The sequence below is a fragment of the Rutilus rutilus genome, assembly GCF_951802725.1.
Source record: "Rutilus rutilus genome assembly, chromosome: 4".
Classification (NCBI taxonomy): Eukaryota; Metazoa; Chordata; class Actinopteri; order Cypriniformes; family Leuciscidae; genus Rutilus; species Rutilus rutilus.
The window spans coordinates 3,785,971-3,810,953 of NC_140212.1; the positions used below are offsets into that span (position 1 = coordinate 3,785,971).

The 24,983-nt window shown below is 36.6% G+C and overlaps 1 protein-coding gene across 1 annotated transcript in view; it reads right to left on the minus strand.

Annotated features, from left to right (window-relative positions):
• Positions 1–278: 278 nt before the first annotated feature.
• Positions 279–24,983, minus strand: part of LOC311289106 (sialoadhesin-like) — a 67,064-nt gene continuing 42,359 nt past the window's right edge. Inside the window, exons 13-22 of the mRNA XM_084406864.1 lie at positions 24,538–24,781; positions 14,347–14,715; positions 13,421–13,753; positions 13,057–13,323; positions 9,200–9,460; positions 7,991–8,257; positions 2,819–3,118; positions 1,564–1,651; positions 913–979; positions 279–826 (exon numbers count right to left, since the gene is read on the minus strand). Of these exons, the coding sequence (XP_084262990.1) occupies positions 509–826; positions 913–979; positions 1,564–1,651; positions 2,819–3,118; positions 7,991–8,257; positions 9,200–9,460; positions 13,057–13,323; positions 13,421–13,753; positions 14,347–14,715; positions 24,538–24,781 (2,514 nt within the window). The 3' untranslated portion in view covers positions 279–508. The remainder of the gene's footprint in view (positions 827–912; positions 980–1,563; positions 1,652–2,818; positions 3,119–7,990; positions 8,258–9,199; positions 9,461–13,056; positions 13,324–13,420; positions 13,754–14,346; positions 14,716–24,537; positions 24,782–24,983) is intronic.

A 24,983-nucleotide genomic window follows, 5' to 3' on the forward strand; every position in this document is an offset into this window, starting at 1 on the left:
TAAGCTTTTTTCCTTACAATAGGCTCTAATGAAGCAGAAATGCTTAATATCAGATTACGTCCATAATTTGACTTTTGGTTTGATTTTTTGACCATTTTCAGTGGTTATGAGGAGCAATATGAGAGAGAAATTTGGTGATCATTGTTTAGGTACATTAAACCACGTCATGTCATATTGTCAACATGGTACTTAAGATATGAAGCAGAATAGTGGGTCATAGTCTAATGCTTTTTGAAAACTTAAGGCTTTCTTCTTCATAAAACGAGTCGAACATCATCACATTTTTGTATACATTTTTATTTATTTACATTAGTAAGCTACAGGACATCATCTTTCAAAACATGACCTGCACGAAATAAAATAAAATAATGAATGCGTCATTGTACCGAGCACTTCTGAAAATGCACTTCCGAATGCGTCTCTGTCCCCAGCACATTTCAAACCAAACTGACGCCCATGCAGGGAAGTATTTGATTTTGGACAAAGTGCAACTGTTCCTTTTCTGTCTTTAAACAATCAAGTGACGGGTCATGTTTTCATAAATCGTGTCTTCTGATGACACATCCGTGATCTTTGCCCTACTATCTTGTGGGCTTTGGTCTTCCTTGAGGTCGGTCGCAGATGCTGCGTCTCCTGCAGAATGATGACGGATCTCAGCATATTCCTCGGTCAGCGAGGAGGCGCCCCTGATCTCTCCTGACGCCGGCTCTGCGTTCGTGAAGTCGATGGTGGAATAATGAAGAGATTCTGTTGATCTTGGTGTAACGGCTGACAGCATGTCTTTATTCCCGTAAACACACTCGCCGTCACCATGGGAATCCGTGGCCTGATGGAGCAGAAACACAGCAGAATCAGATGAATGTCCGTTTGTGATGTCTTTGAAAATGAATAGTGTGAGTGTGTTTAACTCACTATTTGAGACAGTATGAGTCCAGATGTGTCGTCTTGTCTGGTTCTTGAAGGTTTGGGATTCCTTCTTCTGCAAAATGTTTTTAGGCCATCAAAAAATAGATTAGATTTCTGATATAATATGTCAATCAGAATCACAAATCCTCCTTGTGATGAGGCTAGTAAAGTAAAAGTCTCATCAAATCAATGTGATATAACTGTTTATTTGGCTTCACACTGCAAAAAAATGATGTTCTTCTGTATTTTTGTTTTGTTTTCCAGTACAAATATATGAACATTCTTAAATTAAGACACATTTTCTTGAGAAGCAAAATGGGATATAAAAGTCTTGTTTTCTGAAAAATCTATCAAAATTAAGATTATGTTTAAAACAAGAACAAATATCTGCCATTGGGGTTAAAAAAGTGTATTTCTCTGAACCCATAGGCATTTTTCTGAAAACAAGACTTAATATCCGAAGTCATTTTGCTTCTCAAGTAAAAGTATCTTGATTTAAGAACGTTTAGATATTTGTACTTGAAGACAAGCACAAGCAAACTTTTGAACGCGTTTACCAGAATAGCCGAAAAAAAAATCTCATTATATATTGGACCAGTTCTGTAATAATCATGTTTTTTTGTCTTTCCTCAAATGACATTTGTCTGATGTACCCACCGTTCATTGTAGACTGCTATGATGCACAAGATCATCATGGCTGATGCGCCGACAGCAGCTCCGAGCAGCACAGATGGGTGATGGAAACCTGGAAAGCAGTGTTTTATTGCTCAGAGGTTTGTCTTTTATAGCTCAGGACTCTTTAAATGAGATCATTTAAGTGTCTAAAATGTTTCTCAAGAGTGATAAAAATGAATGTGAAGAGCAGCTCAGATCATTTGATCATAGATTCGATTCGATAAGCATGTATGTAAGCTAAAATAAACTTTAATGTAATTTCTTTTGAAAATTGAGTAACTTTATTTTACACTGTCCTTGTTACATGTTACATGTAGTTACTATAGTAATAAATATAAATTATGCATAATTGCATGCAACTAACCCTAACCACAACCTAATCATAAGTACATGTAGTTAATTATTATTACTAAGTACTTAAATGTATAATTACACTATAACACGGACACCTTAAAATAATGTTTAACCGAAAATTGTAGGTTATGCATATTTAAACATATTTAAATGTGTTTTTAATTACACATTTGTAATGAAGCTGCTTTTAATATATTATCTTTAAATGTAATATTGAATAACACTAATTTTACAAATTTTAATCGAGTACTTCGTGTGCATATATATATATATATATATGTTAGTCAACACATCAAAACAAGTCTGCTTCTTTAAAGCATAGCAAAATGTATTAAAACAATAATTTAAAATGTGCTTTAAAGTAAAACTTTTAATTTGGCATCATTACAAAGTGCACTTTTTAAAAGTGCAAGAAACAGTCATGAACGTGTAATCTCTTTAAGTAAACTTGAACTGCAAGTACAGATTTTTAATACATTTAAAAAAAAAATCGTTAAATGGGGTTCTATATAGAACTCTAGGGTTCTTGAATCAATTTTAAAGATCACTTTATACCAAAAAGGTTCTAAGGAGGTTCTGATTTAGTATGTTTATGAGCTGTTTAATTAATAAAATGTAATTAAAATAAAAAATTCATCAAAACAAATTAAGGACAACTAAATCCATAAAATCATCCCTAAAAGATTCTATATATGAAGCACCTTACAGAAACTTTTCTTCTAAGAGTGTATACTTTTAAGATTTGAAGTACTCTACAAGCGCACATTCAATTCAGATTAAGTGCACTTCTTTTTCAGAAGGGTTAAGATATTCTGGAGATCTCATTTGTGATCATTCTTGTTGATCAGATAAAGCTGTTGTGCGTCAGAGAAGCGAATCTCACGTGTCTCTGTCCCGGACGTCCGTGTGACGGGATGAAACCGTTGGCTGGCGCTGGCGGTGCCGAGGGTGTTTGCACTGAAACACTGCAGGACGTCCGTGTCTGTGAGAAGCTGATTGATGGTCAGGATGCTCTTCGAGCTTGTGCTTCCTAAAGTTTCATTCCTGATGAGCGTGTTTGTAGAGTTGGCGAGAACATTTCCAGATAGACGCCACTCTAGTTTAGGCGAGGGATTCCCATGAGCCTCACAGACACACGTGATTACGCTGCTTTTGTTACAAGAGCTGGAGATTTTGGGCGCAACTGAAAGAGATAATAAGATCATAAACTGTAGTTTCTGTGTAGGATCTGAGCAAAATAAAACAGCTTGAGGACCTGTTTCACTTAAGAAAAACTGCTGAACATCTCACTAGGGCTTTTCACACTTGAAATATGTGAAACTCTGGGTCACACTAAACACTGGGTTACCAGAATTCTTGGTTATCTTGCTTCACGTTTCACATTGGGGTTAACATTTATTCCTGGGTATTTATAAACACATTCCTAAACCATAAATGTTCTTATTTGCATATTTGCCATTCAGCCACATTGCACATTCTCATCGACTGAACTATCAAGTTTATAATGAATGGGCTTTTCGGACTATAAAGGTAAGAATGATATGGTCTCTTCTTCACAACAATTGTCACGTTTTCTGTCACCATTTGACTCCCTTCAAACGCTAAACTACTGTTTATACACCCATGACTGTTCAAAGCATGTGCTTATGACTATACTTATATACTTTATACTTATACCGCCACGCGATTGGCTGTTTGTTGCTAAGCGTCTAGCCGTTACATTCTGACACAAATCATTTCACAATGCACTGGTTGCACCACAATGTGGGATTAATGATGCCAATAGCAGCGCTACTCCTGTTCCCGAGCAGGGTTTCATAACATGCTAACGGCACTTCTAAATTACAAGTGTGAAACGTTCCTTTACCTTGGGTTAAAAGTGGTGTTTAAAACGATGATAACCCAGGGTTAAGTGCAGTGTGAAAAGCCTTACTGAGTACAAAAATGAATAAGATAATGACAAGAACTGATGAAAACCCCCATAACTGAGAGCTTATAGTGCACTGAAGTAGAAAAGAGAAACAAGCAACGATTTCGAAGTTGCGGTTACTGTTAGTTCCTTTAAGTCTGCAACATGCCACTCTGGTGAAAATGCCATTATTGCTCTGACAAACTCTTTAAAGCTGCATTTACTCTGCCAGAGGCTTTGTCATTAGTGGCTGGCGGTGAGAGGGCTTTCCACTACTGCCCAGGAACGTTTGTGAATGATATTAACGGATGTTATTCTATGTTGTAGACAGCGAATCAGTTTTCTTTTGGAGCGAATGATTAAAAATTAATGGAATCAGTACATAAATGCTTACTTTTAAATATTAACGAAATAGCGAGTTCTCTTTGCTATCGTGGTCATTTATCTGTGGATGTTAATTCTGTTCAGGCTCAGAGTCAGCACAGCGAGGACCACCATATATACTCAGAGACATATGCTAAATTAGGGAAGTTGCTGACCGCTAACAGATTAACTTCTCCATCTTGCCACAGAGAATCCACTACAGTCTTGCATCACTCGAGCTCCACTGACTTCACTCGCATTCATACCCGTCATGGCACTGCTCTGAGTAAAGTCTGTTGGTTGTCACTCCCAAAAGTCACTTTTTATTTTCATAAAGTTAAATCCGTCCTTCGGATGAGACGTAAAATCGAGGTCCTGACTCTCTGTGGTCATTAAAAATCCCAGGATGTCTTTCGAAAGAGTAGGGGTGTAACCCCGGCATCCTGGCCAAATTTGCCCCTTGGCCTCTGTCCATCATGGCCTCCTAATCATCCTCATATACTGATTGGCTTCATCACTGTCTCCTCTCCACCAGTAAGCTGGTGTGTGGTGAGCGTTCTGGCGCAATATGGCTGCCGTCGCATCATCCAAGTGGATGCTGCACATTGGTGGTGGTTGAGGAGATCCCCCCCTTCTATGTAAAGCGCTTTGAGTGCTGAGAAAAGCGCTATATAAATGTAATGAATTATTATTATTAAACATATCTCAACTTTGTCGCGTCGCGTCGCTGGACACGCTAGATTCTGGATGAATTGAGACGATTTTTTGTTTGGTTAAAATTATTGCATGATTCTGAATGGACAACTAAACAAAACAACATGTAATTTACTAAAGGTTCTGACAAAATGTTAATTGCTGTAGTGTAGTCTATAAAGATTATTATTATTATTTCTTTTTTTTAAGTCGGGTTGAATGAATGATTCAACGACTCGCTCAAAGAATTCACTTGTTTCATTACTGGATGAATCAGCGTTTTTTGAACAAATCTCTTGAATGAATGATTTAATGACGAATACATTTTTTAAAAGTCACTTGTCGCCTGTGTAACAATTTAATTGATGCAATCTTTATTTGAAGCATCAAGTTACATTCACAAGGTGATTTACTGTATTTTGATCGCTACTGTAGACATCGGTGTTTATATCCAAAGTATAAACATTTATCCCAGTACTTCTATGATAAAATAACAATACTGTGTGGTTGAAAAGACTGTTTGTGAAGCTGTTTCATACTTATACATCACAACTGCTCTCTCCACCAACGCAGATCTGAATGTTCGCTGTGATCATACTTGTCAAAGGTTTAATAGACATATAGCTGAATCGCTGTCATTTAGGAATTAGATCGCATGGGTGTTTGAATCGAGATCGTGATCTTTTAACAATTAATCGTACAGTTGTTGGAAACGCCTACATCCTGTTGCCAACGGTCAGTCGCTTGTGTTGCCTGAAATCGGCAGCTCTCCATTGAAATTAATGGTATCATGTCACTTATGCGCATAAGTGTCGTGGTCAGTGTAAACAGGACTTTACAAAGTAGTATTCAATTGTAAAAAGTGTCAACATTCTGTCACTTACTGTATACACCAAACCTGTATGACTTTCTTTCATGCATGTAACACAAAAGTAGATATTTTGAAGAACGTTGGGAACCAAACAACATTGGACCCCATTGACTTCCCTTGTATGAACAAAAAAAAAAAAGAAGAGAAAAACTGAGACAATATCTCTCTCAAAAAAGAAAGTAAGTCATACAGGTTTTGGATGACAAATGATAAATGACAGAATTTTCACTCTGCTTAGAGTTTTTGCATGTATTACTATGTAAAGTATGGTTCAGGCACTTCTTTTTTTTTTTTTTTTTTACACATCTTTTAACAGAAGTACAATTTTAGAGATGTGCAAATGTTTGTACTGGTATAATGAACTTTTTTTCCCTCCATGTTCTGTACCGTGAAGTCTTGTATTACTCATCTAATCATGTTTTCGCATTACTAACATACAGCAATTGACTTGATGTTCAAGGAACTTTAGAGAACTTGAGATGTCAGTTAGCTTTTTCTCTTACATTTAATCACATTGCATTAGTATTATAAAAAAGGCTGTTGACAGCTTCATGCAATTTCACTTGCTTCAGTGCAGTTTCACAAAGGTTTCATATTGAAACGTTGCATTTCAAAACTTGAACATGTTGCTCTGTAGGGGAACCAAATCTCCTGTGGTCTTTCCATATACATTTTCTGTATATGAAGAAAACACCCACACAAAAGTGTTACACACATTTAACAGCATTTCTAGCATGCAACTGAACTGCAACTTACTGTATTGTTGGTCACCGTCGGCCTGTCATAAGTTTTTTTTTTTACGAATGTCAGTATGCATCCTTCATATAAGATATTAAACCACTGTGTAGTTTATTTGATCAAATAGTCTTTACCGTAAGCTATACATCAAATTGAAGTCATTTAAACATGGCTTTGTGGTTTTTGCAACTCTTCAATAGTGTCTTTTCAGTGCTGAAATTCATATTGTGACTGCGTGAAACCGTATCATCGCATGCTTTTATGGTAAAATTCACCTTTTTAATCTCAATACATGTTTATTTTCACCATAAACATTGCACTTTGCATCCAAATGCAATGTTATGCTTTTGCTGTAAGGGATCAGATTAAAGTGTAAGTTGCAGGTTAACCACCACAGCTAATTAATGTGTAAATTAAAGTGCTCTATATGTATATATTTAATTATTTAACCATCAAATTCTTTATGGACCACAGCCCTACAATTTTTAACCGGTCAGGCGTGAGAGAGGGGAGCCATGGCACTCAAAGAGTTATTAATGCTTGGTGTGAGGAGAATGAGTGGAGGGTTGGCAAGGTGTCCTGGTGAGTAGCTACGTTAGAGCTAGTCTAGCCTGGTGCAAACTTAACCCGGATAATATAACGGAACAAGCAAGTCTTTTCAAAATATTGCCGTCATGTAGAATAGCAAGGAGGGACAACGACTGAAGACATTATTTACTTACATGGTGTCAGTCCAAATCAGAGCTGTAACGTTAGAGATGCACACACTGCACAGGCATCAATCGCTAGTCTCATCGACGTCTCAAACGTCATGTAATACCCTTCCTCAATCCATGCGTTATCAATTTCTCACGATTTAATTAGCGATGTTTATTGTCAGAAAAGAAAAAGAGAGATCGATGTCCCCATCGCTGTGTTTGTGTGGGCTATGCCACCCAATTGAATCAGCAGTGGAGAGTATGTGCTGCCGTGAGGTGAACGCGTTTTGGAGTTTAGTGGAACAGCTCAACCTGCGACCGGCTGATCTAACGTGCCTGAACTCGGTGCCTGAACCCGTTTGTTTTGCGAATAGCTTATTCTCATTTCAGGCAGGATCACGGTCCCCTTGAAGTGAGCACACACGAGTATGTGTACAATTGAGTTATTTTATCCATCATTTTTTTTATCAAATAAAACATACAACCAACTTTTCTGAAGTTATGTAAGGCATCTATAGCTGCTAGCGTACGGTAACTCTACTAGTGAGTTCCTCTTATGATGTCACGCCCCATCTAGTGGAAGGGAGCGGGAGCGGTTAAAACCACTGTTAAAAGTGCCAACTTTTCATATTATATCAGCATTTTGGTATAAAAAACAATGGTGGGCGGTTCTTATCTTTATGTTTAATAAACACATTGCATTATCTTCGTGAAAAATTTAACCTGCAATTTACACTTTAAATAAGTGAATATAACAGTGCAGTAATTTTTCATTGTACTCACACTGAGCATCCAGTTCAATTGTTGCGTTGTGTTGGCCATGCTGGTTTTGAGCTGTACAGCGATACCGTGTGGAGTGTGTAGGGTTAGACACAACGTAGGTATGATTAAATCCGGTCTGGAGGAGCTCAAACTGAGATCCGGTCTCTTTGTACCAGGTGAAGTTGAGCACCGCTGGTTTTGCATCAGTGCTGCAGGTCAGAGTCACTGGACGGCCCTCCATCATAGAGCCGGAGGGAAAGAATGACAGTGATGTGTTTTTTGGGGCATCTGAGGAAAAAAGATGTGTAGTGTAGCAGTTCAAGATCTGGGTTAGTAACTGAATAGCTGTATGTTTAAACCTTGTTATTTTACAAGTTTCAGATGTAGGCAGTATGTTGAAGCATGTGTGCAAACATCTAGACGAACACAATACAAAATAACCGACAAAACACCATGTGTCTGTATTTCACCTATTACGTTGTTCGCTTTACACTAGCTGTGTAATGGTTTTAATTAGCTACTGTGCTAAAGCAAATCAAACAAACTATATGATGAGAATTTGTAGTAAACATGATAGGACTGTTTTTCATTTGTCGACTGGACAGTGTGTTAGTCTGAACTGAGAACAGCTGAACTGTGAGCAACTGAAGCACATCTGGGAATAAATCAAAACCCACTGACACTGAACATAAATTTGCAGTTTAGTGATGTTCACAGAAAAAAGTCAGTATCTACAAACAGGCCTCATTACTTGGATCATTAATGTTAGGGTTTGCACATTAAAATCCTAATCAAAATAACATTTTCTTTTTTTTTGCTGCATTGAGTATATTATGAGAAATCAATTAATTCAGTCCTCTCGAATGTGAGTAACTGACTGATAACAGCGATTGCCAAACATTCACAATGGACGTCCAGCAGAATTCAGGCTGTCACAGTAGATAGCATTATGACTATCTTCCACATTTGTAAAATAATAGTAAAGACATAAACACAATGAATTAACACTAGTGGAAGTAAGTAAAAGTGCAGTAAAAGTGAAAGTTTTTAAATGTGTTATTTAATATTTAAAATATATGCATTAAAATATATAATATATATATATAAAATATATTTAATATATTTAATTTAATTGTATTTTAATTTATTTATTTTTTAGCTTTTAAGTCTGAAATCTGAAGTCTGATATAGTAATGACTGAGTAAATTAGAAGAGCCTCTTGATACTCACACTGGACGTCCAGCATCACTGATGCGTTCTGAGCGCCGTGTTCGTTCTGAGCTGTACAGACGTATCGTCCGCTGTGTGTCGGGTCGGTGTTGCTGATGGTCAGGTTCTGTCCGCTCTGCACTGGTTTCAGTTGTTCTTCAGTGTCTCTGTACCAGGTGTAGTTGAGTGGGTTTGCATCACTGCTGCAGCTCAGAGTCACTGAACGGCCCTCCAGAACAAAACCAGATGCACTTACATGCGCAGATGTGTTTTTAGGAGCATCTAATGGAGAAGAAAAAAATGTAGGCCATCAAAAAAATATTTTTTATAATTGTAAAGTCATTAATGCGATGAAATAAGACTAATGTAAGTATGGGAAGGAATTAGTGACAAATAAAAATGCTTTTCAAAGGGGTGGTTGATTATGATTTCACTTTTCTAACTTTAGTTAGTGTGTAATGTTGCTGTTTGAGCGTAAACAACATCTGCAAAGTGACAACGCTCAAAGTTCAAAGCAAAGGGAGATATTTGCTTTTAAAGGTGCCATCCTTCAAAAAAAATAAATTCATACACCACATTCCATACCAGACGGGGGCAGTATACCTGGTCTACTCTAGAGTATGAATATGACATCTTCAAGCTACTCCCCTTCACCTTTACCAGTGAATATGTTCATATTCGTTTTGTTCATATTACATTTTTATTGTTAGTTTAAATTACATTAATTTGACAGACAGCATTCGCTGATGTTGACCAAGCTAGCGCCAACGTAACTTATACAGAGCTGCCAACTCTCACGCATTCACCGTGAGACACACGCAATTGACACTTTTCACACGCTCTCACATCACACATCAATTTTCTCACGCACAGAAAAATCGCGAAGCAAAGAGAACACGGATACCGACAGACTAGACAGAGCCGGTTAGTTATGATATAAAAAAAATCTCAGCTCTCAGATTCTGTCAATTTTATTATTGAATTCAAACAATAAATACCGTTTTGGCGCTTGTAATTGTTACACGACAGATCCCTAGCGCACGTGAACCGATCAACTCTACTAACGTTAACTGTTAGCTAATAGTAAAAAAAACACGAACTCTGTTGAAAGATACAGTAGGCTACAACTTACCAAAATGTATTCCTCATACATAATATCGACCAATCAGTGTTTTTATCAGCGTGAAGAGGTCAATAACACAGCTGGAGAACAATTATGTCAGATTTACCTCAGGAAAGCCATTTAATAAACATAATATAGGTCACGTAGTTGGCAAGAAAAAAGAGCTATAGAGATTGTGCTATGTGAACTATTACAATAATATATTTATGTGCGTTATATATACGTTTATCGAACAGCCTTCGATACGTTTCTATGTTATAACTTCCCGAAAAAACTACACAAACATATAAAACAAACTTCTAACGAAATACTAACAGCATCTTACTTACCAATCCAAAAGAAATGTTGCAAGTTCGGAGTCGAACCTCATTTCTTTCATGTCCATTAGTTGTCTCCAGCGATGGAAAGCAGTGCCAATGTTTACTCTGGTTCTGTTCCTTTTTTTTTATCAGATTTTATTTGAATGTTGTAGTGGGCTGTAGGCTACTTTCCACACGATTAACATCAGGTTCAAGTACGCCCACAAGCCGTGCGAGTTATTCGTGTATTGCATGTTTGACTGACTGGTGGTTATGTTGCCCGCATACCGCCTCCCATGGCCGAAACTGGTATTACGACACCTGTCGGGCCGTGGCTAGTAATGCTAATGCTAATTAAGGTTGATATCTCTGCAGCACTATAACTTGACATTTTTTTAATGACATCATCGCCCTTATTTCTTCTCATTCTTTTGATGCGTGTAGGTCATTTTTTGGATATTTTTACCTCAATTTTTACATATGGCACCTTTAAAGAAATTGCTTTTTAAGGACTACAACAAACGGCTGGTAGAGACTACACAACATTCCTCCAGGGTTAGTGACATCACCAACCCTAGAATTTACATAAACCCCGCCCCCGGAACACGATTTATAGATTATCAAGACAGAATATGCTAATCAATGACCAGAAGATAACTACACATAAGCTACATAAATTCATCAACTAAACATTCAGAAATGTTCTGTTCCTTTTACATGTCTCCTCTTCTTGAGTCTCTCCATCATTGTCTGAATCCGGTTTAAACATAAATGGCTAAAAGTTTTTGAAATTTTCAGTGCATGTCTGTGTGAGTGCAAGCTGTTGAAGCTCCGCCCCCTGTGCCGGGAGCAGCAGCTCATTTGCATTTAAAGGAACAGACACAAAACTTTGCGTTTTTGCTCACCCTCAAAAAGTGACAATTTTAGCATGCTATATAAAAATATCTGTGGGGTATTTTGAGCTAAAACTTCACATACACACTCTGGGGACATCAGAGATTTATTTTACATCTTGTGAAAAGGGCATTATACCACCCCTTTAAATCGTACACATTTTCTCATCCATGTAAAAAGGGTTCGCTGTCAGCAGGTTAAAGGACTACAAAGTCATGTTTATTATATTTGCATTTAGTTGTTGTCGTTCACTGTACATTTACAAGCCTAGTAAAGGTTGAAAAAACTGATCATTTATAGTAGCGGTTGTTTTTATAGTTTATAGTTTTTATATTTAAAAATATATATAAAATAATTTTAATATATATGTATAATTTATATTTTGTGTATTTATTTCTCTCTCTCTTTCTCTGCATATAAAATAAATGATATGCAATATTTTATACTTCTAGTTAGGGCTGTCACGATGTTAGATTTTTCACACCACGGTTATTGTGGCCAAAAGAATTCACGATATCGATATATCGCGATATCTATAGAATCTATACTCAATCTATGGCAAATTTTTGTGAAGGAAGACAAGCATGTGAAGTTTATCTGGTTTCAAACTGAAGCCAAACACTGTCTGAAGGTTTCCTGAAGAACTGAAAAGCTCTTAAACCTGTTGTTGCACTGGTGCCAATAAAGTCATGCAGATAGCAGATTTGAATAAAAAAATCAAGTGCAAATACAAATACAAAAATAAGATGAGTAAAGAAAACGGGGTTCTTAATTTTAATAATCACCCTTTATTAAATATATGAACACAGATATCCCTTTTAACAGTTAATGTCACGTTTCCCATTCCATGATGACTAGTAAAATAATAGCCGCGTCTATGACAACTCGAGGTATTGCACACCGGACACGCACTTTCTCAGTTTATGGCCAGCAATATCATTATGTTTAAGGACATGGAATTGAGATAATGTCTGTACTATGTTATGATTATACTGTACAATTAAATACAATAGTTGCTGAGTCTGTGATCTGAACACTTTTTTCTGCGCTCTGTGTCGCGGCAGGATTTTGAACAAGGCTGAGCCGTTGCTGGGCGCCGCGGACAGACGCCGAATAGAACCGCGCTGTGCTTCTCGTCCGGTGTGTGTACACTCATACAGAATGTGTTCGAAATTTAAAGACGTGGCGCTGCGCTTCTCGTCGGGTGTGCGACCACCTCAAAGGTGCTGTTTTCTTTGAAGCCGAAGAACTCTGTTGTTAATACTGGCGAGCTCAGCTTACTTTTTTCGGGTGTGGACAGAGTGTTTCACTCTAGCTGCGCGGGCGCGGACGAGCGCTGCGTCTAGAAAACGCCAATATCGCCAATACCGGTATATTGTATTGCTCTAAATTAACACGATGTCGATATTTCATGCTTTGAATATCACGATTATCGTCAATACCGGTATATTGCGACACCCCTACTTCTAGTATATATATATGTGTGTATGTATGAAGTCTGAAATCTGAAGTCTGATATAGTAATGACTGTGAGTAAATTAGAAGAGCCTCTTGATACTCACACTGGACGTCCAGCATCACTGATGCGTTCTGAGCGCCGTGTTCGTTCTGAGCTGTACAGACGTATCGTCCGCTGTGTGTCGGGTCGGTGTTGCTGATGGTCAGGTTCTGTCCGCTCTGCACTGGTTTCAGTGGTTCTTCAGTGTCTCTGTACCAGGTGTAGTTGAGCACCGGTGGGTTTGCATCACTGCTGCAGCTCAGAGTCACTGAATGGCCCTCCAGAACAAAACCAGATGCACTTACATGCGCAGATGTGTTTTTAGGAGCATCTAATGGAGGAGAAAAACATTCAGGCAATTATGTTATGATTTACAGCTCTAATTCTAGATGATCAGACAGTATTTATTGAAATAATCCCTGTCTTACACTGAACACGTAGCATACGGGACTTGTGTTTTGTGACCTGCTCCTGAAGCTGGTGTGTTACAGTGCAGGTGAAATTGGCTAAATGATGATGGTGAGTTACAGTGAAGATCAGATCAGAGATGAGCTCAGTTTGCTCCTGACGCTGCTGTTGTGTGAAGTTCTCGTTGAGGAGATGTTCAGGAGACGAGCTCCATGTGAAAACTGCTGGACTAGAGGAACAGAAGATCTTAGTTGAGCAGCGCAGATTCACAGAGCTTCCCTCCATCACCTCCATCCCCTTCTTCACCTCCTGCTGATCCTTAAACAGACTCACTGTGGGTTTGGGTGGAGACTCTACAACACATAGAGATGCAGTCAAACATTACAGGATTATCATATCCAATAATGAAGGCACATATTGTACAGTTTTATTTTTCAGTGCAACTCATTTTGCAACTTGTTTGCAAAACTCATTTTGTATTTGGGACTTAAGCTATTTTCTGTGAATGTGCGAGACTTCCGATTCATAAGCCGCTATAGACATTATGCACAAGAGAAACAAGCGTGCAGACATCTTTAGAATTTTGTGTTTTTGCCGTAGCTCTGTATATTTCTATGGCAGCGCTGTTGAAGAGTAGCTGGTAAAGTGGATTTACTTATTGTAGAGTTAATGAAAGTTATCATGAGCATTGTAATGTCTGTAATGTCATAAAAAACAAAGAATAACAAAGTGCAGTAAACGGGTTACACATCAGCGCGTTTATGATTATGATAAACTAAAAGAATATGATAATTATCAGTTTGCAATATAAAGCAGCATAACGGACTGTTTTGTACAGGTAAGTACCTGGAAGTTAATTACACCGGAAGCTTCACACTTTCACCTTACAAATGGCCGCGCCACAATTACATTAAGATAGAAGCAGCATGAACAATATGACACTCACTTATGACAGCAATTTCAACTTGGGTGAATGTAGATTTTTTGTAGTTATATTGCAATGTACCGCTGGCTTCAAGTCTGAAGTAATATGACCCATTATCACTCTGACGGACATTATCAAAGCGGGTGGTGCAGTTTTTCTCTGTAGGAGTGCCAAATATTTCTCCTTTTAATAGTCCAGTGTCGGGGCGACTGGAGTTAAACACTACAGTGGGAGGAGGATTTACGTCTTTATACCATATTCTCTTTGAATCGTCAGTGAGGTCTTTTTCATAATTTTGATCAATATCAAATGTGCAGGGTATGAAAACACAGGATCCTTGTAGAGCTTCTACATTCTTCGGCAGACTGATACTAAAGCCACAAAAAACTCCTAAAACACACAGACAAGAGGAACTGATCACACAGAGTTTACATGCAGAATAAACTGCTGCACTTATTCATATGAAAATGCTTTCAGAATATTAATTCAGTAGAGGAATAATCTATAAGAATGAAACCTTGTATCAGACATCCAGTGAGGAGGAACGTCACAGATATTTCCATCATTTACATTCACTCCACCTTACAACAGAAAATACAAACACACAATCATATACACTATTAAAATAAACTGAAGAACCTTTAACATCCATTGAATCTTTGCATTCCATAAAAGCTTCTTTATAGTGAAAAAACAATGTTCTTTAGATTATTAAAAGGTTCTTCTCAAGAATTATTTTTTTTTTTTTAAGTGTTCACTGAAAGTTTCCATTATTTGTTCTTCTAGGGAATCGCTGTGAAAAAACACTCTTTTGGAATCTTTATTTTTAAGAGTGTATAAACTTAACAGCAGTTATTTCCTTTTTAAACTTGTATCTGAGTTTTTAGCTGTTGGTGTAAACATATTATTTACATGAGTGAGATAAATGTCATGAGAAAAAATACAGGCTACTAAATCAAAACTCTAAATCACTGAAAAATCTTAAATAAATTTTTAGAAAGATTAAAAACAGTTTAATCTTGGACATGTTTACAACCTGAGTGTCAAAAGACTTAAAATCTCTAAACGACAGAAGTTTTAGTGTGTTGTGTGTAAATGACTTACCGGAGAAGAGTGAAAGAGCGACTGTGACTCTTCTACACTGGATAGAGGGAGATCTGTGTGTGAAATCAACATGTCTTTACTTCTATTAGAGTTTTACCACTTCCCCTTTCAGTCCAAACTAAATAACTATAGCCTGACTAAGTAATATATGCTAATCAGTATGAAGCTTATTGAATAATATTCAAAAAATTATTTCTTTATATTTACTTGAAACATCTTGTGAGATCCAGTAACGCTTAATAATTACTAAATATTATTCAGGAATAAGTGTTGAATCACGTTTAAAACGCAATCTGTTAAGGAAACATTAACATTTAATTTCTTCGTGTTTCTTAATTTTTAAGGTTGGCTATTATAGTATTACAGTAAGAAACATGGGAAATTCAGGACTAAATAACTTGCAGATTCTTTCGTACCCAAGATTCTGAGTGAAACCCCGGGACGTGCACAGGAATTTTGAGGGGCAGTTGCTCTGACCTGAAAAAAGCCCCCCCCCCCCCCCCCCCCCCCCCCATATATTAAAATATATATACACAAAGAAGTAAAACACTGAAGTACAGCACTCAATCACCTTAACTACTACTAATAATAACACAGAAAAACATGACTTGAGTCATGAAAATCCCTACATCAATATCCTATCAAGACAAGTCACTGATAGGTTTCTCCACATTTACATACTAAACATTGAATTGAATTAATCTTGCACTTGTTCATAGTTTTTGTATTATATCTGAATATATTCAGTTGAATTTTGCCCATACAAATTGCCTTATCTGACCGTATTTATGTCCAAAATCAATGCCTCATATTATGGTCTTATTATTATTTATAAAGATTGCAAAACGTCAGAGATGACAGGTTTATGATATACAACTTTGTAAACAGTATACAAAATGTATTAACAATATGTTAAATGTCACCAAAATACACATGAGAAAAAGAGTTCCTTATATTATTGTTTATTTTTTATTTTTTTATTATTTTTTTATTATAATTTTTTTTAAATTTGAAAAGAAATAATCTGGATTGAATTGACAGATGGGGAAAAACTCGCTTCTAATTAAAAAAAAAAAAAAAAAAAAAAAAAACGCTTAAATTTCGGGAAAAAATACAATCCTTTTTTAACCTTTTGGCTTCCCGTACATTCAGTTGTGCATTTCGGGAAAAAATACAATCCTTTTTTAACCTTTTGGCTTCCCGTACATTCAGTTGTGCTTCTTGCTCGCATTCAGTTCTGATTGTCGCTACTCGATCCGTACCGGAAACACCATCTGTACTGCGCATGTGCGAGAACGTGTCTCCTTCCTGTCTGATGTCGAAACCATTTACGGCAGTTGTTGACACCATACTACACGATCCGTATCGTAACTGAAGCCCCTTAACTGACTTTTATTACTTTTATTTATCCTTTGTCATTTTATTTATTTATTGTTTATTTATTTTATTTTAACTTTAATCTATTTTCTTCTCCCTAAAGTTGTGTGTTATTCTACGTGCTCCGTTTCCTGTCAACATTCATATTTTTGTCAATTCTGTATAAGACAGTTATTGTTGTAAATTCTAAATAAAAAAAAAAAAAACACGATCCGTATCGGAAATAGTTATTTACTAGTGATTATCTTAACATATATATATATATATATATATATATATATATATATATATATATATATATATATATCAAGGTTACATTAAATTGATTCAATTAAATAAATAGTTTACTTATGGGAAATACAGATGTGCATTAAGTGTGGGCAGTATGATGGTTGTAATCAGCCTCCTCTGCAGAAGTAATATTGTAATATATTGTAATATTTACAATATTAATACATGTAATATTTCATTTGGTAAAGGTTTGTTCTACTTATTTCAGCATACTTTAACAAATGTCTGCACTCAAGAAAACACAGACACTTAAAATAAAATTATTTATTTATTTATTAATAAATGAATTCATCCATACCTACCTCCATCCATCTATCATCCATCCCTCGATCTACCCCTCCATCTATCTCTCCCTCCATCTATATCCATCCATCCCTCCCTTCTTCCTTCCTCCTCCATCCCCCCTCACACACTCGCTCACTCTCACACACGCTCTCACTCACTCGCTCGCTCTCACACACACACACATGCTCTCCCTCAATCCATCATGATGATATTTATTGGTGATCAAATTAGCAGACGACCGTTTCACTTTCCGACGCTCATCGTGATTGTCAGGCATTTCTCCTTTTAAGAGAAATTCTTGAACTTTCACATAAAATGCAAAATAATCCATGTTTTTTTCCGCAAATGCAGTACAAATCGTGAGAGTAAAGTACGGATCGAGTCCAAAAGTTTTTTTTGTAACTTTTCTTTATCATATAGACACATTCTTTTTGGGTTTTATGTCAAAGACAAGAATCTTATTAATACAGAGTTTTTGTATAAATCTTCGTTTAAATATATATTGGAAAGTTTCATATCCATAAATGTAAATATATGAAAAGTAAACCCCACTTTAGCTTTTTCAAAGAAGAATTGAAGATGTATTTAAATACAATTTTAACTTCTATTAACAAGAAAGCAATGAAAACATCCAGAATTTGTGCCATGTTTAATATTCTCCCTTAATATGTTTTTCTTTTTTTGTGCCCTCTTCTTTTTTCTTTTCTTCTTCTCTTCTTCTTTTTCTTTTTTTAAGACTATTGTTGAATAGATTTAAATTTCTTTCACATTTCCTCTTTTAATGTATACTGAACCATAATTTCTCTTTTGTTTTGAAAGATTGTTTATATTTCTTGTATGTATCGACTTGTTCTGTTTGTTAATATTGCAATAAAAAAAAAAGTGACGTTGTCGTAAAAACATTGACGATGACAGGAAGTGGCAGAAAAACTTCGTTCTCGCACATGCGCAGAACAGATCATGTTACCGGTACGGATCGAGTAGCGACACTGATTGTACGTATGGTAATGGGCAACTACGCATGATTTGTAGTAAGATTGCGTAAAGGGAACAGGAATTCCGGTAGGGAACAGAATCGACAGCTATACCGGTTGCGTGCAGCGCTGCAGCCACGTAAACAAGAGTTTGCCCTTCCCCTACTGACTTTCACTTTCGGTGCCCGAATGGAAGTGAATGAGGCTTTGCGATTTTTTTTTTTTTTTAATCTAGGCCTACGTGAAATTCTGCATCCATTGTACGATTTATTTAGTTATTTATTTTCCCCCTCGGAAGGGCAACGTGAGTCGAGAAGGGCATATGGGCAGTTGCCCGGGCAACCTGAGCAACCCCCCTGTTGCACGTCCCTGGTGAAACCGAAAGCAGAACAGATTTCAGCAAATACTGCTGTTTTGTTTCATGTTTGTTTCTCTAATTCCAACACCGATGATCAAATGTATGGAAGCTTGTTTCCAATTCCACCAATAAAAAATGAATTACTCTCAGTGTCACTTTCATCAAAAATTTGTCATTAAGAACAGAATAAATTTTAATAAATATTTTATTTTACGTATATTAACATTGGTCTTGATGGGGGGAGGAGTCAGTTCTGCCACGCTCAGGTACGCATTAGTGAATCTTGATCATATTGATCTCCTCATCAACAGCGATCATAATGGAGTGCTATTAAATATTATATATCATAAATATTAAATCAGAATAGCTCAGAAGATAACAACTTGCAGGGCTGCCAACTCTCACGCATTCAACATGAGATTCACGCAATTGACACTGACACGCTCTCACGCCACCTCCATTATCATCACGCAGTGAAAAATCGCGAAGCAAAGAGAACATTGACACCAACAGACAAGTTTGAGATCCAAATGCATCTTTAATTAAGGGGCAATCCAGACACGTAATTCAATATACAGGCAATAGGTCAAAACACAGGTAGGCCGTCCAAACAAACAAACAAACAAACAAAACAGGCAGGGGTCAGAGGCAAAAGAGTAATCCACGGTACAGGCAAAAAATCCAAAAACCAAGAGACATGAAACCAGGGAAAACGCTCCGAAATGTAGCGCAACAACATACAAGACTTTGCAGGGAATGATGAGGTGAACCAGGCTTATATGGGGTGAACTAAACAATATAATGAGACACTGGTGAATGTGTTAATCAGGGATGATGAGTCCGGGCAGTGAATTATGGGAAATGTAGCCTAGTTGTGAGTGAATAATGATAGTCTGATGTAGAGTGCCCTCAGGTGGCTCTCAAGGGCACTCCAGCTGATGACCGTTACAGCAGGTTTATATGATATGAAACAGTCTCAGCTTTCTAATTCTATCAATTGTATTATGAAATTCAAACATTAAATATCGTTTTGACCAAATTACAAACAGTAGCACAAATAAATGCAATCAGGGCAGGACTGAGGGGTCTGGGGCCTCTGGGCTTGAGTTTATGTCGGGGCCCTACCTACACTAAAAATGACCTCACCTAGAACATCATTTTGGAGTAGCACAAAATACACAAACATAAAATATGCTTTGAGGTTTCTAGAACAATTAATATGCAACATGCCTAGCCTAGTCAAAGTTTAGAGGTAATATTAAATAGTCATTATAATACAATAAAATACAGGCTGTGCTCTCTCAGTTGAGAGAAGATCAAAACCCTGAAATAACACTGAGCAATAAAGCTAGCATCTGTTATGTTTATGTCAGATTATTTCATTTTAATCAGTAAATTCGGTCAGAATAAAAAAGACACTGTATGACTACCAATCAAATGAGATCAAATCAACAAAATACATCTTTGGATTTAATGCAGCTAAGACATAGCATTAATTGATTTAAACAACAATTATAATTGCATAATCAGTGTTGGGTTTAATGCTGTTAGCAAGGTTACAGACAGATGAAGATCGGGGTACAGTTCAAATGCAGGGTTTAATAATCCAACAGGCAAAAATAAAAGAAGGTAGTAGCAACACATAAACACTAGCTCGAACAAGATCGGACAAACACTGAGTGAAGGTGGGGAACTTAAATGCACATTGTGGTTAACTAAATGACGAAGAGCTGTGATAAAGATTAGTGTCAAACAAAGGAACACGTGACTAATGAAAACAAACTAAAAGTCCATGAAAACAAAACTAATAACCAACACAACCGATTTTTGTAACAAATGCATTACTAACTAATTACTGTAATTTAATAACTTTTCCTTCAAAAAGTAAAGAAAGGGATTACTCAAAATTTTCTGTCATTTATGTACAGTTACTTATGGTTTAATTCCATTAAATAGATTATTTAATAATTCTATATAAAACAATAGTGGATTTAACGTCAAAATGTTGCCTTTTATGGTAAAATGTGATGTAACCTTGCAATTTTATAGTATTTATTTGAAATAATTAAAAGCAGTTTCATGTCTATCTTTCTATTGTTCAACTGGTCAAGGTTGATATGGGATTTAGAAAGTTACTAGTAAAAAGTAATGCAATACTTTTTTAGAAAGAGTCATTAGTACAGTAATCTAATTACACTGTTGAAGCTTATGAATTGAAATCCTGAAATTTGTGTCAAGAACTAATAATACTGAAGCCTACCAGTAATTCTCTACCATGTAAACATTGTAACATGTTGTCACTAAACATAATGAAATTCTGTTTTGTTACCAAATGTTTTAGCTAAACTCAAAAGTTGGCAGCCCTGAACAACAGACGTATGTCCTCTCGTGATCTGCTATTGGTGAGTAATTACTTTGGTGGCTTAATCCCCTGATTTTTGTCGAAAGCCCCTGATCTTTTTGAAGATTCACTCACATTATAAATGTAAAATAATATACATTTTAATATAAATTCTTACAGTTTGTTCGCCCTTGTCTAGTTGTGATGAAAAAGAGAAAAGGTTGTTTTCGATCTAAACATAATGCGTTGAACAGACAGCTTAACCGTCGCGCTTTTTTAGTTTCTCGCACCACGTTTCAGAACGCAATGTCAAGTTAAGCGTTCAACTTTGACACCCAGTACTCTTTTCCATTTTGTTCACTTTAAAAAAAAAAGCACAAACGTGTTCGTTCATTTAACTCACAGCAGTTTTAAAACCTTCATAATAAAAAAATAAAACCTTCAATAATCAAAAGATATTTGTCCAAAAATTATGAAAGGATACTTTTTTATTTAACATTTTTGTTTAGCATTTTAAATGAGTTAAAAAATATATTTTATTATATCAATATCAACCGCTCAGTGTGTATCACTGAGAAACGACCTGCATCGCTTGAGTCCTTGCAATGGAGGTTCGGGTTGAATGACTAGTTCTTCCAGTGTTTCATCATCGCGCTCGGATTGATATGGTAAAATCGACGTCATTGTTCATTTCTGTGTTTAGTTTACGGTGTAGGAAGTCTCAGGACAAGCAGAGCTGACGTTGTTATGGCAATGGGCGTTTTTGTTTTCGACACGCCACATTGTAAACCAATCACAACAGACTGAGCTCTTTGGCCAATCAGAGCAGAGTAACTTGCGGAAAGGAGGGATTTAGAGAGATTGATTCATCTGACAAGTCGTTTGAGAATCATTGAAAATGTGGTGATGTGCAAATGTATTTTATGAGAAAATGAAACAGTTTTTTGACCTTTGATGTAATGCATCATTACATCAAATAATATTTAATAATAATTAATGGTTTTAAATAATGGTTAAATAATATTAAACATCAATATCAATATATTATTATTTTTCAATAATCAATCAACATAATTTTTTTTTTACTAATGATCAAAATAAAATATAGTCCTACAAAGCTATTATTACCAGAGCATGTGATCAGAGCAGGTTATTTTACCATTGTTGCCCAGCATGACTATACCAGCTCAGTAGGGTTATTGCAAACAGAAGTCTACTACAGAGAAATTTCACGTTATTTGAGATGACTTTGCTTTTCCAGTGCGTGATCGGTACATGATTCGAGCGTTTGGGCCGTTAACGACAGAGCAGAACACGCAGCGCAAACACGGAGCGGAACATTGAGCAGAGAGCGCAGCGGCAGCGCGCCGTCACACACACACACACACACACACACGGAGCGGAAAAGACCCGCTCATGAAAGCTGCGTGAGAATGAAACCTGATCGCCGAACACGGAGGGGCGGGATCGCATATTTTCGGCCTTTTCAATAGCAGCCGCAACAGGAAATCATTAAAACGAGGCAAAAAAAAGTGATGCATTGTTTGCGTTATTTTTTTTTTTTACACATTAAACATCTTAAATTAATCGCAAAGATTAACGCGTTAATTCCCCCAGCCCTAAAAATATGTTTTATCCCTCCAGAAGGAGCTCCTATTTTTAAAGGAGTTTCTGTCTGAAAGTGTGACACCAGAAGAAGCTGACTGTGTTCTCAATCACAAATAATGTGCAACATAAACAACACACTGAGGTCAAGTACGTTTCCCACTGCTGATCTGGTAAGAAAAGAAATGGTTGTTCAGACTCATGCTATTTTACAGAAATGAACTTCTGACTCCTATATTTTCTGTAAGATCTCTGACCAAAGGTCACAAACTTCAGATCTTATTAGGTAATGCTTTAAAGTAAGTTTTCACTTGTTATCATTAGTAAACACGAACGAACGATGGACAATGCTTTGTTAATATTAGTTACTGTTAATTTCAACATTTACTAAACAAATTTTGCATTACCTAATGTTAACAAATGTTAACAAATCAAGCTTTTAATGTTGTTTATATGTCTATGTGGTGTTTTTAATATGCTTTGAGACAAACCATGTACAAATGCATTAGTCGACACTATTGCTGAGTATTTTCTCCTTAAAACTGCAGTTCAAAGACAGTCTCAAAAACACAGTTTGAATTCGCTGGTGTTTCTGACGTCACAAACTTGTTTCAACTTTCGGGAGTCAACGAGTGGATCTCTGAGCTGCTGTGAGTGAGTGGGGGCGGGGCTAATTTGCATATTCATAGAACCGCCTATACTAAATGAGTCAAGGGTGTAGAGTTGTATTCAAACTATTTAAGGCATTTTAAAGAAAAGAAAAAACCTTTTAAATATGTAATTTTGGATGAGTTTTAAGGGATAAAATACAGGGGGACTTTAAGTGTTACTGATTATTTCAAGTAATTTGCCATAAAGTAGCTAATTTCTGTCCATCATAATGTTAGTTCATTCATATAGTATATGGATAGTTCATAAAAGAAGATATTTTGAAGAACAGTGGCAACCAAAAACATCATTGGACTCCATTAACACTGAGGGAAAAAAACACTGGAACATTTTTCAAAATATCTTCTTTTATGTTCAACAGAAGAAAGAAAGTCCTACAGGTTTGGAATGATAGAATTGCAATTTGTTGGTGAAAATGTGCTCGAAAAATCCATTTGTGGTGTTTGAGTTATGCATTAAGATTTGAAGGTTTCAGTTCATTCTAAAGGCTCGTTCACACCAAGAATGATAACTATAAAATCATAACAATAATATCGTCCACAGTCACACCAACGAACAATATCGTTCTGTTTATTATAAGTGCGCTCTGCAGTTTTGTCGTCTACTGCTTTAAATGCTCGAGCTCTTTACAGAAGGATGGATTCTGATTGGCTGTCAATGTTTTTATCGTTCATCAGCTGAAAAAAAAAATAGTTTCAACAATATAATTTTTTGTGCCGTTCCTACACCTTTAGAACAATTTTTAAAAGTTGTTTATCTTTCGTATCGTTGTGGAAGATATACTAGCCTCATACTCGTTATAGTTATTGGTCTAAACAGGCCTTTAATGTTCAACAACATCTGCACTGACCAACGGTGAAATTGCATTCTGTCCGAGTTGGTACTATCAGGTCATGTGACCTACAGCATCAGCTGCGTCGCTTCACTGCCATTCACAACTCCTCTCCCAGGGCCTAATTGGGATAATAAAGTGTTCATTGAGTGCACACTTCAGAAGTAGTAGGTCATCCTGGGTATGTTTAGCCTAATGTTTTTTTTAATACTATGTATTCGGACATGATACTAGTTTTTCACATACTGTATAGCAGGGAAGTATTCGATTTTGGACAAAGTGCAACTGTTCCTTTTCTGTCTTTAAACAACCAAGTGATGGGTCATGCTTTCATAAATCGTGTCTTCTGATGACACATCCGTGATCTTTGCCCTACTATCTTGTGGGCTTTGGTCTTCCTTGAGGTCGGTCGCAGATGCTGCATCTCCTGCAGAATGATGACGGATCTCAGCATATTCCTCGGTCAGCGAGGAGGCGCCCCTGATCTCTCCTGACGCCGGCTCTGCGTTCCTGAAGTCGATGGTGGAATAATGAAGAGATTCTGTTGATCTTGGTGTAACGGCTGACAGCATGTCTTTATTCCCGTAAACACACTCGCCGTCACCATGGGAATCCGTGGCCTGATGGAGCAGAAACACAGCAGAATCAGATGAATGTCCGTTTGTGATGTCTTTGAAAATGAATAGTGTGAGTGTGTTTAACTCACTATTTGAGACAGTATGAGTCCAGATGTGTCGTCTTGTCTGGTTCTTGAAGGTTTGGGATTCCTTCTTCTGAAAAATGTTTTTAGGCCATCAAAAAATAGATTAGATTTATGATATA